General features: G+C 39.6%; 1 protein-coding gene across 3 annotated transcripts in view; it reads left to right on the forward strand.

The window, feature by feature from the left end:
* VIPR1 (vasoactive intestinal peptide receptor 1) overlaps positions 1–12506 on the forward strand; it is an 806458-nt gene extending 793952 nt beyond the window's left edge. Inside the window, exons 12-13 of one of the 3 annotated variants that reach the window (XM_085628778.1) lie at positions 3457–3498; positions 6076–12506. In XM_085628778.1, the coding sequence (XP_085484904.1) occupies positions 3457–3498; positions 6076–6267 (234 nt within the window). In that variant the 3' untranslated portion in view covers positions 6268–12506. The remainder of the gene's footprint in view (positions 1–3456; positions 3499–6075) is intronic. The other 2 variants (XM_085628776.1, XM_085628779.1) reach the window with 2 other exon arrangements.
* Positions 12507–13266: the final 760 nt, after the last annotated feature.

Genomic DNA, 13266 nt, shown 5'->3' on the forward strand with positions numbered 1-13266 from the left:
CCGATAGAAGGTTCATGAGAAACCAAAACCATAGAACACAATTAATTTGTTTCCGTTGTGGATCAAGAAACCACATTGGTAATAACCCTTCCTGCCCAGCTTTAGGAAAACAATTTGGTAAATGTCAAAAATTTGGACACCTTCAAAGTGTTTGCAACAAAAGGTCAAATTACACATCATACAATACCAACAGTAACCCTAACAGAATTAGAATTTCTAATGTTACTGTCGACCCTCCTGAAATTCAAGATTGCACTTCCCAGTTTTCCAATATAGTGGTTACCATTGATATTCCTGAGTATTCTGACAAACCCATTAAAGGGCCATTCACAGATATCTGTATTGATAACAAGGTTGTCCTAGCTATGGCAGACTCAGGTGCACCAGTTACCATTTTAGCTGATGTTACATTTTATAGATTATGGCCTTACAAGTTTCCTTTGCTTCCTCCTGACATTAACCCAAAAGCATTCGGAGAACAAGATATTGATTTAATAGGTTACTTCTGGGATACACTGATTTGTTTGGGCAGATCAATCAAAACCAAAATTTATGTAGCTATCAAAGGCAGAGACATCGTTGGTTGGAAGGATCTCGCCTTATTAGGTATCATTTTACGTCCGGGTCAAGATCCCCCTATTGTTTTAGGAGATGTACCATCCGATATTTTGTCTATTGCTAACCAAACTCCTATTATTGACACGTTTGCACAACTATTTCCGAATGTATTTAAGAATTGTGTTGGTACTGTCAAGGGGTTTGAACATACTATTGTCCTTAAAAAGCATGCCATGCCAGTTGTACACAAAGTAAGACCAATCCCTATTAGCATCAGAGAGGATTTGAAAACTCTCCTATCCAACTTGCAAGCGGAGGGCATCATTGCCCCAATAGATGCTTCTGAATGGGTTTCTCCGGTAGTTTTACGGAAGAAAAAGTCTGGCGACCTCAGGCTGTGTGTTGACCTTAGATCCCTTAACCAGAACATCCTTGTAGACTGCCACCCGTTACCACACATTCATGAAATGCTCGCAAAAATTGGTAAATCTAAATTCTTTTCTATGATCAATTTGCATTCAGCATACCATCAGATCCATCTATCATCCACTTCGCAACCACTTACTGCTTTTGTGACACCATTCAGTGCATTTAAATACTTGAGATTACCGTTTGGTCTAGCATCAGCCGCAAGTGTGTTTCAAAAACTCATGGATAACCTATTTGGTGATCTTCGACAGGTCCAGGCATTTCAAGACGACATTTTGGTCCACACAGAGACTGAGGAAGAACACACACTCATTCTTAATAAGGTTTTCACCATATTGCAAGACAAAGGTATGACTGTCAAAGCTAGTAAATGCAAGCTACTAGTTCACGAAGTTGAATATTTGGGTCATCTTATTTCCAACGAAGGCATCAAACCAAAATTTTGCAATGCTGAAGCCATACGTAATGCTCCTCCTCCAACAGACAAAGACGCGTTGCGTTCTTTCCTTGGCCTTTGTGAATATTATGCTAGGTTCGTCCCTGGTTATGCACAAATTGTTCAGCCACTGAGGTCCTTACTCAAGAAAGGCTCCAAGTTCACATGGGATGACACGCTTCAGGAATGTTTTAATCGAGTTAAACTTCTGGTTATTAATGCACCAGCATTACACCCTTTTGTCCCAAGTGCCAAACCTTTCATGTGTGTAGATGCTAGTCAAAAAGGTCTTGGGGCAGTTTTCGGCCAGGGGTGGATGGTAAGGAGAGTACTATTGCCTTTGCATCCCGAGCTTTAACATCTACCGAGTGTAACTATAGCACTATTGAACGGGAAGCACTGGCCATAGTATGGGCCACTGAAAAATTCAAAACATATATTTGGGGCATCCCGTGTGAAATCTTTACAGACCACAAACCATTGGTTTCTTTACTATCTGGGAATGGTTTAGGTAAGTCATCTGCCAGATTAGTTAGACTACTTTCCAAGTTACAAGAGTATAATCTCAATGTGAAATATATTCAAGGAGGGAAAAATGTACGAGCAGACTGTCTATCTCGTATTCCCCTTCCTGATTCAAGCGAAGGTGAGAACAATTTTTCCAAAGATTGTGTGGTTGGTCTAGTTGATGCCGTTGCCACATGCTCCAACAAAATCTCACAAGATGAATGGACATCTGCTATGTCAAAGGATAAATCATTGGGGAAAGTTGGAATTTTCATTAAAATGAGCATTGATGTTTGGTGGTCAGATGTAAACTTGGAAAAAGACTATGCTTTGGTGAATTGTCTCATGCCGCGTAATGCCCTGCTAGTACTATAAAGTAGTGGAGAAGCAGGGATGGCTCCTTCGTTATGGCGGAGGAGCGTCACCCCACTAGGTGGCAGCAGAGGTAAACACTTGAAAAATAAAATGATAATAAACCTATTTTATTATCATTTTATTTTGCTTCTTACCTGTGGCTTCCAGTGGCACGTCATAGGGCGGGGTCATGCATCCTACAACAGTAGTGGGGAGGCAGGGTGATGGGCACTACAGAGTGCGCATGACTGTTTGGCCGACTGCCTTAGGCTTTTCTTCATCTGGCTGTGTTGTAGAGCCATTTGGAGAAAAGCCACAAGCTCCCAGGCACAGTCTGAGCGCAGAACCATGGTGATCAGACCAATCCCAGCACTGCTGTAATGCTGGGAATCATTCCCAGCATAAGAGTAGCGTCAGAAATTGCCATCTGGGAGCCTGCGCAGTGTGTTCAGCCCGGTACGGATCGGGAGAGGTGCAATGCGGCAGATAAGGTAAGTTAGCTCTTCTATTTTTTATGATGTCTGAACCCACCCCCGCCCCAATGCTTCGGATCCTGTGCAGCCGCCACTGTGGAGAAGTCTCATGAATCAAAGCATGAAAGGTTGGCACATATGCAAACCAGGTGCAAAATGTCACTGCCCCTTGCATTTTTGTGAATCAATCATATACACGTATTTGGCGCTGGATATTTTGAGTCATAATTTTAATTGTGCAGCATTGTGGGACTGCTGAAACAATTCTAGCACATCACCCTACTAATGTTTCAACATAAAGTTATACTCAATCATATGGTTTGATGTTTCAGAGTGAGGTGTCCTATTCATAACTGTCTATGGAGGTTGAAAAGTATTATATGTATCTACATACAGAATATACAGAGCTTTTTAAGTTGCTATTTAGACTTGAGGGGTGGGTGGGGAGTGGGGTTAATAAACTCATAGGTGATCCCTTTTAGAAGATTTAAGAAGCCATTGATAAGCATGTCTTCTCCATGAGTTTGTCTGTTTCTTTTTGGTAACTGAGTGCTGTCAAACTACCATTTCTAAACAGCAAGCTCTCACATCTGGAGGAACCGTGTTCAGCATGGCTGTTTTTCTGTTGCATTTAGTTCTTACTGTGTTGTGTCTCATTTGTTCTCAGTGCCGTACTCACGTTCTCTTCGTTTTTTCCAGGGATTTGTTGTGGCTATCCTCTATTGCTTCCTCAATGGCGAGGTAAGACTAAAACAGTTTGGAATTTTAGATGCATGGACATTGAAAGACTAAAAATGATGTTCGACTGTCATACTTTTAAAGAATGTACTTCAGGTTGAAAATGTATTGTTCATTTGCACGCCTCATTGCGGAGTACTCCTCAGAAACACAATAGTGAAGTTCTCTACCACACATGATGACAACAGCCTTCACACCGCCATCTTGTTGGATTTTTTCCAAGAAAGACTTGTAACTTCTCTATCAAAAACACCTCCCAGCAGGCTTAAGATTTATTCATGTATCTTATTTTGCCTTTCTCCTCATTCCAACGCTCAAATATAAATGTATTTATTCCACGGCCACTCTCTAGCCCTTCTTCTCACAGATCCTTCCACCCTGACCTTCTTCTGTGGAAGTTGCTTCTATGAACCAGTGAATTCCCCCTAAAACCCTTTAGCACAATTGAGCTTCTGAACTTTTAACCTGTGCAATCTCCCTACTAAATAATTAAACACCCTAAATTCTATGATCCATGTTTGCACCATATAAACCTATAGAATTTAATAAAACACATACCTGCTGCTCTCGCATTGCTCTTTGGCATACTCCACATACATTGGTAGTAAAGTTCTCTAGCACATATTATGGTGGAACCTGCTGTGCTCTCATGCACTCTGGTATAATGCGCATTGGATAGTGTCAAATGAAATGTTGAGCACTGTTTGGTGGGTTTTGAATACACATAGTAATTCCATTACTCCAAGCTGATACTTTTGCTATTTATTCTGAGAGATGAGTTTCTTATAGTTTGATTGCTTTGTAGCAGCAAAAGATAAAGGGATCCTGGCCTATGACCAAAAGGGTAATGCAATAGCACCAGCATGCAAACGGTGGGCATAGTTTCAAAGAAATAGCGCAGTGCGGCGCTGCAAGCAATTTAGCACTGAAAAGCTGCCTAGCACCAGCACAGGTACCCTTGCACACATAGAAAGAGCAAAAAACAAGGAGAAGTAAAAGTATTTCTCCTCTTTGCCCCATTCTAACGCCACCCTTTCAATGGCATTAGTTGTTGGCGCTGCCTTAGATTTACCATTTCTTGTAAATCTGGGTCAGTGTCAAAAAGCAATGGGTGTTGCGTGGGAACATCCACAGTACCACAAATTACACACCCCTGTGCCGCAGGAAACTGTGGCGAGGAGGACCATATTTACAAGGTAGCATTAAGCCACGCATAGTGCTAAGCCCCGCCTTGTAAATATGGAGCAGGCATATTGTGCCACCAGAGCGTCGCAAAAAGTGACGCTCTGGTGGTGCAATGCCCTTGTAAATATGCCCCAGTGTTTCCCAATGCCTTTCAAGCACTCATTTCACACATAGTACATAAAAAACCAGGAGTGATCACTACGGTATTCCTAAATTGCTGCAGTAGGGGCACATCAAACTCTCCAGTGGCCTTGTAGCTTGAAGTATCTTCTCCAAACAAATAACACTCCATGGCACACCCCCATGCGCAATTTAAGGTCTGCCTTTCTCTCCCTCCTTTCCACCCCGGTGTTTAAACGGGTACGTCAAGGAGGCCGCAGATTTGCTACTCTTGCCCCCAAACTGTGGAACTCCTTCCCGTTGGAATTTCGGTCTTGTACAGACCTTTTGCAATTTAGGAAATCCCTGAAAACCTGGCTATTTGCACAAAGCTAGATTCTATGTCCCTATTTGACAGCATTTGGAGCCTTTTTAACGCCATGAAGCCACCCGGTGTACATGCGCTCTATACATTTGTATTAACATTAACATTAACATGGTATGGTCCTATTTTTGATTATTATACATCCTGGTAGTTGTATTCACTGTACTGAACCCAAGTAAGAATTGCATGATTTTGCTGGCCACTGCTATGCAAAGGATCACCCTGGATCACTTTGAGAGACGTGATGCCTGAAATGACAGGTGGCCAGAATTTGTGATGGAGTGGCTGTTCCTCACCTCAGTAAGTGAGATGCAAACTTTCCACCGAGCTAAAAAACTAAGAGTATGTCCGTCCTTTCAAGGAACATCAGTACTACCATAAACTCGTCTGACTTAAGTTGCGTGCAGGGTCTACTTATTTCCACTTGCAGCTCAACCAGAAACTGTCTGCACTCTGCCTCTCATCGCTATAGTAGTAATCATTATGTGCTGGAACTCACAGGACACAAGAAGGCACTTGCCTTATGGCTCCCAGTTTTCTTAATGTCCCCTTAGTAAAGCAGGACAATTGCTGCCACCAGTAGTGTACATGTCATTTGCTCCTGGTTTCTCAATTCCCCACTTTATGACCTTTACCCTTTATGCCCTTTACCCTTTAATACAGCTAGGCCATTCATTTAAGAGCCTGTTTAGCTCCAAAGAGACAAAAAAAGGGGTCACAAGAGAATCAATTATTGAATAGTTATTGTGAGATTGTGGATCACAACTGCACAGTCAACCTTCTCAAATGTGACCACAAAGTAATTGTGAGTAATCACGAAATAACATATATACGATGGGCATTTGACTTGCCGTATTAGCCAGAAGCATTGTCACTGGTACTCCAACACTGTCTATTGCTTTTTCATATAGGTCCAAGGAGAGCTGAAGCGTAAATGGAGGAGGTGGCATCTCGAGAGGTTCTTGGGGTCGGACTTGAAGTACCATCACCCTTCTTCAGGCAGCAGCGGAACTACATTCAACACCCAAATCTCCATGCTGACGAAGTCCAGCCCAAAAACCAGAAGATGCTCAAGTTTTCAAGCTGAACTGTCTTTAGTTTGACAAGAACAAAGACGATTCAGGAATGAAAAGGGGTATTTTTTTTAACACATTTCCCAATAAAGGCAAGCATGAGAAACAATACAAACTCCTAAACGAGATAATACAGGAAAATTATGAACTGAAGACACAACACCACATGTGGAAAATGATGCACTTTACCTGATACAGAACCTTCGTATATTCCCGACATTGTGTACATAAAGCAGCGAGGACACGCACGCGAGTGCACGATTCCAGAAACGCTTTTCAAGTCTGGAACTTTTTGTAAAGAGAGACTAACTCTGGAGAAAATGCTCTCTTCTTGTACAAAGAATAAAAAAGAACCCTTTATTTTGTGAATGTGGAAAAACACACACACACATATGTTTACATATATATGTGTGTTTGTGTGTGTGTGTGCATATATGTATATATGTATGTGTATATTTTATGAAAGCAAAAGAGAAAAATACAAATATATATATATAGATACACAAGTAAATCAGCTTTTTACGTGTTAAAAATGAACCCAAAGTATTTCATATGTGTTAAAAAAAAATGAAAGCAGAGTTCTCTAGAATTGTGTGAGTTTGGTTGGCTACTGTGACCTGTGCTGAGAGGATCAACTAGGAATGAAACACTCGTAAATATAGCTATCTCTATATATGCCTATACATCATAGAATGCTATCAATGTGGAATCCACCGCAGCACCTATATTGAATTGAAATTGCATTTATATAGTGCTTACTACCCCTGACAAGGCATTGAAGGGCTTTACGGCGAGTAGCACGATACACAGGAGCCCACATTTAGTGATCATGTTATTGGTTATAGGAGTTAGTCTTGCATGGTAAAGAAACCCATTACATGCATTAGTTTACTTGTGGTGCTTATTTGACTTAGATGTGACCATCAGATTGGTGTATGTGAGAAGGAAATTATTTAAGGAGAAGCTTGAAGACAGACAGGGTTCAGATTTAAGAGTAGTTTACATATAGAAGAGGCATATAAGATAAGCAGAAATATATTCAAATTAAAGGAAGGAACAAAGGAAGGTAGGGATTTTTGTGACAGCATGCAATCTGTGGATGTAAACCTGTGACAAACTCTCTGCTGGAAAGAAAAAGGGCTTTTTAAAGACATGTCAGATATTCACCTCGGTGCAAAAAGCACATCTGATGCTTGCGGAGTCTCCTTTAACTGCAACCATGAAGAAGTGCCACATTGAACTGAACATCCCAGTACCTTTAATTACAATTCGACAACACCACCTTCGCCCCTCTGCATGCAATGCAAACAATACTTTCAAACCTAGTACTGCAGGACTGTCCTATCTCTTTTGTGTATGGAGACTCCGCACTCATTAAGATACCAGTTGTAAATTCCTTTCTGAACAGCAAAAAAACGCAAAAGTGTAAGTTTACCTTTGTGAATCAGGCCTGTTATTTATAGCACCCACCAACTTAAAATATAAATAGGCAGCTGATAAACAAAATGCAGCAATCAAAATTCATCCCCAAATGCGATGCAGTGCACTCAACGAAATTCGTTTTATTAATGTATATGTTAACTTACCTGTAAACCTCCGTAATCCATAGTTTACTACCCCCCACCCTGCCCCTCCCCCTCCCCACATCACCGCCCTGCAGTTACTCCTACTACCGACCGCGGCTGATTTTATAATGTGTTGTAAAACCATAGCGAACCCCGCTGTAATTTCAATCAAACTTGACTTAAACAACCTCAGGTTAAAACTATAGGATCCATGTAAAACGGACTGAAAAGGAGCAGTTTTAATGTCTTTGCTTTCCTGTGTAATCAATGGGGAAATCCATCTTAAATGTTAAGGTGAAATACACAGGGGCCAATTCACAAAAGCCTTTACAGGTAGTGGTACTGCAGGAGTACTGTTTTAGGTACTCTAAGATATCTTGGTGAATTAGCCTCAAAACATCTGAAATGGAAATAAAATGGAAGTATCCAGTGAACAGTCATTGGTAATTAGTACAATTAGAAAGGACAGTTACCTGTTTGCACTTTTTCTAATAATTTCGGGGCCGATTCCCAAAGACAATTAATTCAAAGTAGGTGAAAGAGTACTCTTGAAGTATCATGTGCTGTAAATGCTTTTGTGAATTGACCCCTTGTACAATGAGGTCATGAGAAGCATACGCAGGGAAGTATAGATTTATCATTCTAACTTCCCATCTACTTACCTTGATGGTATTGCGCAGCCACTCATCTTGAAGTGAATTTTGTTGCACGTCAGTGTTTAGAAGTCAATATTATGGTGCCACACCCTTTTACATCAGAGCAGTGAGGAGTGGGTTTTTGTGTGGCCAAATCACAACAGATATCATATAGTACTTAAAAGAGTACGACTTTACTTAGTACCAAACGCCTTCATGAATAGGTCTCGATATCTTTCAATATGTACTGCTGCATGGCAATATTTTTCTTTTTTAATATTACCTCTTTCTTTCCTGTCTCTCTCTTTCTATTAGCCTTTGCCTAAATTTCAAGGCAAGCCTATGTAAGAGGGGATTAGCTAAAACAGATATCTTACTGTAAAGTACATGTAACCAATGCAGACATATTACTTCTGGCTAACCCCGTGACAGAACGCTATTGTATTCTTTTTTTTTTTGTATAAAACTAATAAAATACTTAGAAATAAAAAAAGAGATATTTGACATACAGCCCAGCAAAGGAGAAATGTCATGTGACACCCGTTCTAACTGATAGTTTAACCAGTGCTCCGAAGCGAATCCAGTAAGCGCGCTTCCTCCGGGACTGAGCTCCGTAAGCAAGTCCATCATTCTCGCTGTGGTATCATTTGTTTGTAATTTAGAGCACCTTTTGGGCACCTGTTGCGGTGTTGGAGAACCAGTCTGTTCAATATCATCCATTTCCATTGTGTGGCTGATAAATATTGACTAAGATTGTTCTAGCTTTATCATTAGATTTTTTTTCTGTCTCGTTGAGATCAAAGTATGCATGTCTGCAACCCTGGTAACTACTCCCTATTTTTAAAAGGTACATTTAAAAAAATAAAATATCAGGCTGTTAGTCAGGCAGTACCCATTTTTAAACATCCTACATTTTTAGGCATTAAAAAGTCTTGCCGCTTCACCGACATACTGATGGCAGTAAGGAAACTGAGTAAGGACAGTCAGGGCTGAAGCACAGGCGTGGAAAGCTCAGTTTGCAAGGTTGGATGAAATACTTGCACAATCATAATATTGCAACATTGCTATACTGACAATTTTAAAACTATATATTTTTTAAATATATATACGATATTAGAATTGGCAAGGGTCTCTCCCAACTCCGTGGAATGGTTTAGCTATTTTCTTGCAAAAAGATAAGACATGACTTCTTTTCCCACTGAAATAAACCAGGTATCTATAGAATATTACAGGCTTCCCCCTCATCATTCAGCCTCAGCGTTAATGCTGAACACATATGCCACACTCTTTATTATCTATGATTAATATAAATGAATGGCAGCATTTCACCTTTTCAGATCACATTCAGTGCCAAACTTTTAGATGAATTGATGATGAACCCACCCATTGTATAACTCAACTCTTGTCACCTAAAGCAAAATCAGGGTTTAAAGAATGTTTGTTTCAAATGAGTAGAGGCGGCAAAAACTGAGCTCTTTTGTATGAGCTCGTAAGACCATTCGACTAATGGGAAATTATTCCTACCACTCCTGGGGTCTTACTACCCAAACTAGTCCACATATAACCAGTTTTGTGCCACTTGCATTATACAGTAAATAGGACTGTGATGCATGTCACAGTATCGAGTCCTGAAATACTGATCTGCTGATAAGTGTACATGTATTATTACTAACCCTGCTCTGATAATATTTTGAGTGGTATGATCACAATATAACTGTAGGGATATATTTCAACTACGATAATGTGGTGCAACACCATGGCTACTGTGTTGGCGGCTGCAGACCGAAAAGGGGATGCTTAGCCATATACATATTGGTATGCACCCTCATAAACAGGAGAATTCCCTTTGTCCCTGCACAAGCTTTCGTTATGAAAGTATGCACATGGGCAAAGACACTCTTAAGGTACTTTTTGCCAATCCGAATACCCAGGCAGAGCAAAGTGCAATCTGATGTACATGTAATGTATGTGGGAGGACGTCAGCCTTTGAGGGAAGCAGAGAGTATGAACAAGTATAAGTGTGAGCCCTGACTACATATATGCTTGCAAATGTTGAGAGGCAGAGTTCACTGGCACTGTGACTGTCTGCCAACCCAATTACAGGTTGCTTGGTTCTTTTCCAGCTATCCCCAGTTCAGAATTGAAAGGATTAAAGAGATCTGAAGTTGATGGCACCCACTATATCACTGCACACCAGAGCAGCATGGGTTTTATTGTCACCTTCCTTTATCCCTTTCTAGAGTTGATACTCTGGCGCAAAATGTAGTTCACAACCTTGGTGGTCCACATTTCCACCTCATTAATCTGAATGCTTCACGTCTTTAATTACTGGATTATTGAAAAATGTGATAAGCTTACACGACTACCCTTCATTGCCTAGGCATACACACAACCCAACAAGATTCCGCATGTGGTTCATTTGAGGTTTTAGTCTATGAACTGTGGTTCTGCTAACCTAGGCTTACAGACAAAGTAATGTAATTCTTCCATTGCTCCAGTACAATTAATATCAAGCTGAGGAAAACACCATACCTTCATTAAGCAGACAACTTGTGTAAGGAATAATATGATTCATATGCAGATTATGTAATTTCACCAAGGGTATAAAATTAATGTTCGTTACTATTCAAATGTATCTGATTGAGCCATATCTCATAGTAAACAAAGAAGAAAGATAACTTCAGCATGTACATTTTATTTTACGGTTCACTTACTTAGTAGTAATTGGCAGAAATGTCGGTATGCATCATAGCTTTTTTCCTTGCAAGAATCTGTGACAGTATCTCATGCATTTTCAACCCCTAATTTAGTCTCACAAACCTAGTGCCATTGTCAGGCATACACCAGCGGTCATATATGTCTGCCTCTGAAAAGGTGGTCTACAAACTAGACTGAGGAAGGGAAAGTAATGCTGTGTCCACCAGGAAAAGTTAAAGATAAGCATGTGTTTCCACTTCTAATTTAGCAAGTCTAGTGTGTAAACATTCAAAGTAGTCACCCTGCTACTCACCTGTTTGAAGTTCAGATATTTGGGACATAATTTGGAACTATTTCGGAGGGATTATAGATTATGGTTTACAAACCATGCTTGTAGCTAAAAATCAGTTCCTTGAATAGTTGATTCATAAGTATGCATATGGGCATTTGGATAATTTGAGAGTGATACATAATTTGCTGCTGTGCTTAGACATAGTACCTGCTTGAGAGATAACAAGGACTGGTGCTTTCAACACTCCATGATGTCTAACCTGCAAGGTTGCTTCCAGCTGTCCGATGATGTTACTCAAGAAAGTTTAACCTGTACTGTGATTGTGAGCCATGTCTTCTGTAGACTGAACAGACACAGATAACAGATTCATCACTATTTTGTAAGAAAAGAATGCAATGTGTGCACCAAAAAAAGATATTAAGACAGAGATCAAAGTTAGGAATATGTGGTTTCACCTGTTTCAAACAGGCAATCTTCACAGACTGAATATATTGATATTGTACAGTTGTATGTAAATAGGGTACTATGATTAGCACATTACAAAAGAATGTATGTTTTGATACAATGTGAATTGTAAATACAGTTCAAAAAGATGTTTATGTTTCTTAGGGTGCCTAAGGTATATTTTTCAAATGTTAAATTTAAAATATAGTCCTGTTCTGTAGCTGGTAGCTTAAAAGTTCCTGGTATGTGAGTCTTTCACGCAGTGTCTCACCTATAAAATTGCTTGAATCCACCATTTAAATATATCTGATAGTTTGGAGTGAAAATATTTGTAAATACAAATTTATTTACCTCAATATATGGAATTTCAGTGCTATGTGTGATGCCTTTTAAGGACTTCATTTTGCTGTATGAATCATCCATCTCATTTGTTACAAAAGCGAATGTGCCTCATATTTCTCTCTTTTGTATGTTATTTATTTTGTTCAATGTATGTACTCTATGTGGACCATACAAATCCCTGATACCTCTTCATATGTGTTTGGATCATCTCTGAAACTTCTCCTTGTTTCCAGGGGGTTCCTCTTCTGTGGTTGCCACTGCTGAAAACAAGCAATAAACAAAATGCAATGTAAACCAATGGTTGTTTTGGGATTGTTACCTTATTAATAATCTGTGGGTCAAGAAGATAGGTCATGAGGACTTGTATTATAAGGGTGTAGTCCAAGAGACTTACCACAATCTCACTATTGTACCTATTTGCCTTCTATATCTTTTTCAGTCTGAGATAAAACTAAATGATTTCAACTAGTGACTGGTGGAATTAACATGCATTTGAAATTGAGTTGAAATTAACAAAAACTGTGCTTACTATCTGGTTCAAATACAAATTCAAAATACTTTATTTAGACAATCAAGTCTATCAAAGTGATGTAGTACCAAATAGAATTAAAATAATGGTCTCAGTGCTACAATCTTTACAGAAATGTTGACGATTCGACAGATAAACCACAGATCTTCGAGCACCACAAGTTGAATTTTGATGCACACACATTAATCTGAACAAAACTGTTTCTTCTCAAGTAAGACTGCTATGTTACTTTTATAACTCAATACGAGTGGATTGAAATGTTTCACAATTGCATTTAATTTGTCAATTCACCATTCCAAGCATTTCCCAAAAAACTGGAAAATAAATGGCATAGATGGCCTCAATATGCTGAAAACATGGATGGGTAATGGCATTCAAAAGCTCAACCGTTTCTCATCATTATTAAATGATTCATCTCAGCTTGTTCAACCAGAAGAATCATATTTTCTCCAACTAATGTCAGATGGAGTCCCACATGATTCACTACCACGTCCCATGAACTACATATTTTGCTTTCAACCAGCA

The sequence above is a fragment of the Triturus cristatus genome, chromosome 10, assembly GCF_964204655.1.
Source record: "Triturus cristatus chromosome 10, aTriCri1.1, whole genome shotgun sequence".
Taxonomy (NCBI): Eukaryota; Metazoa; Chordata; class Amphibia; order Caudata; family Salamandridae; genus Triturus; species Triturus cristatus.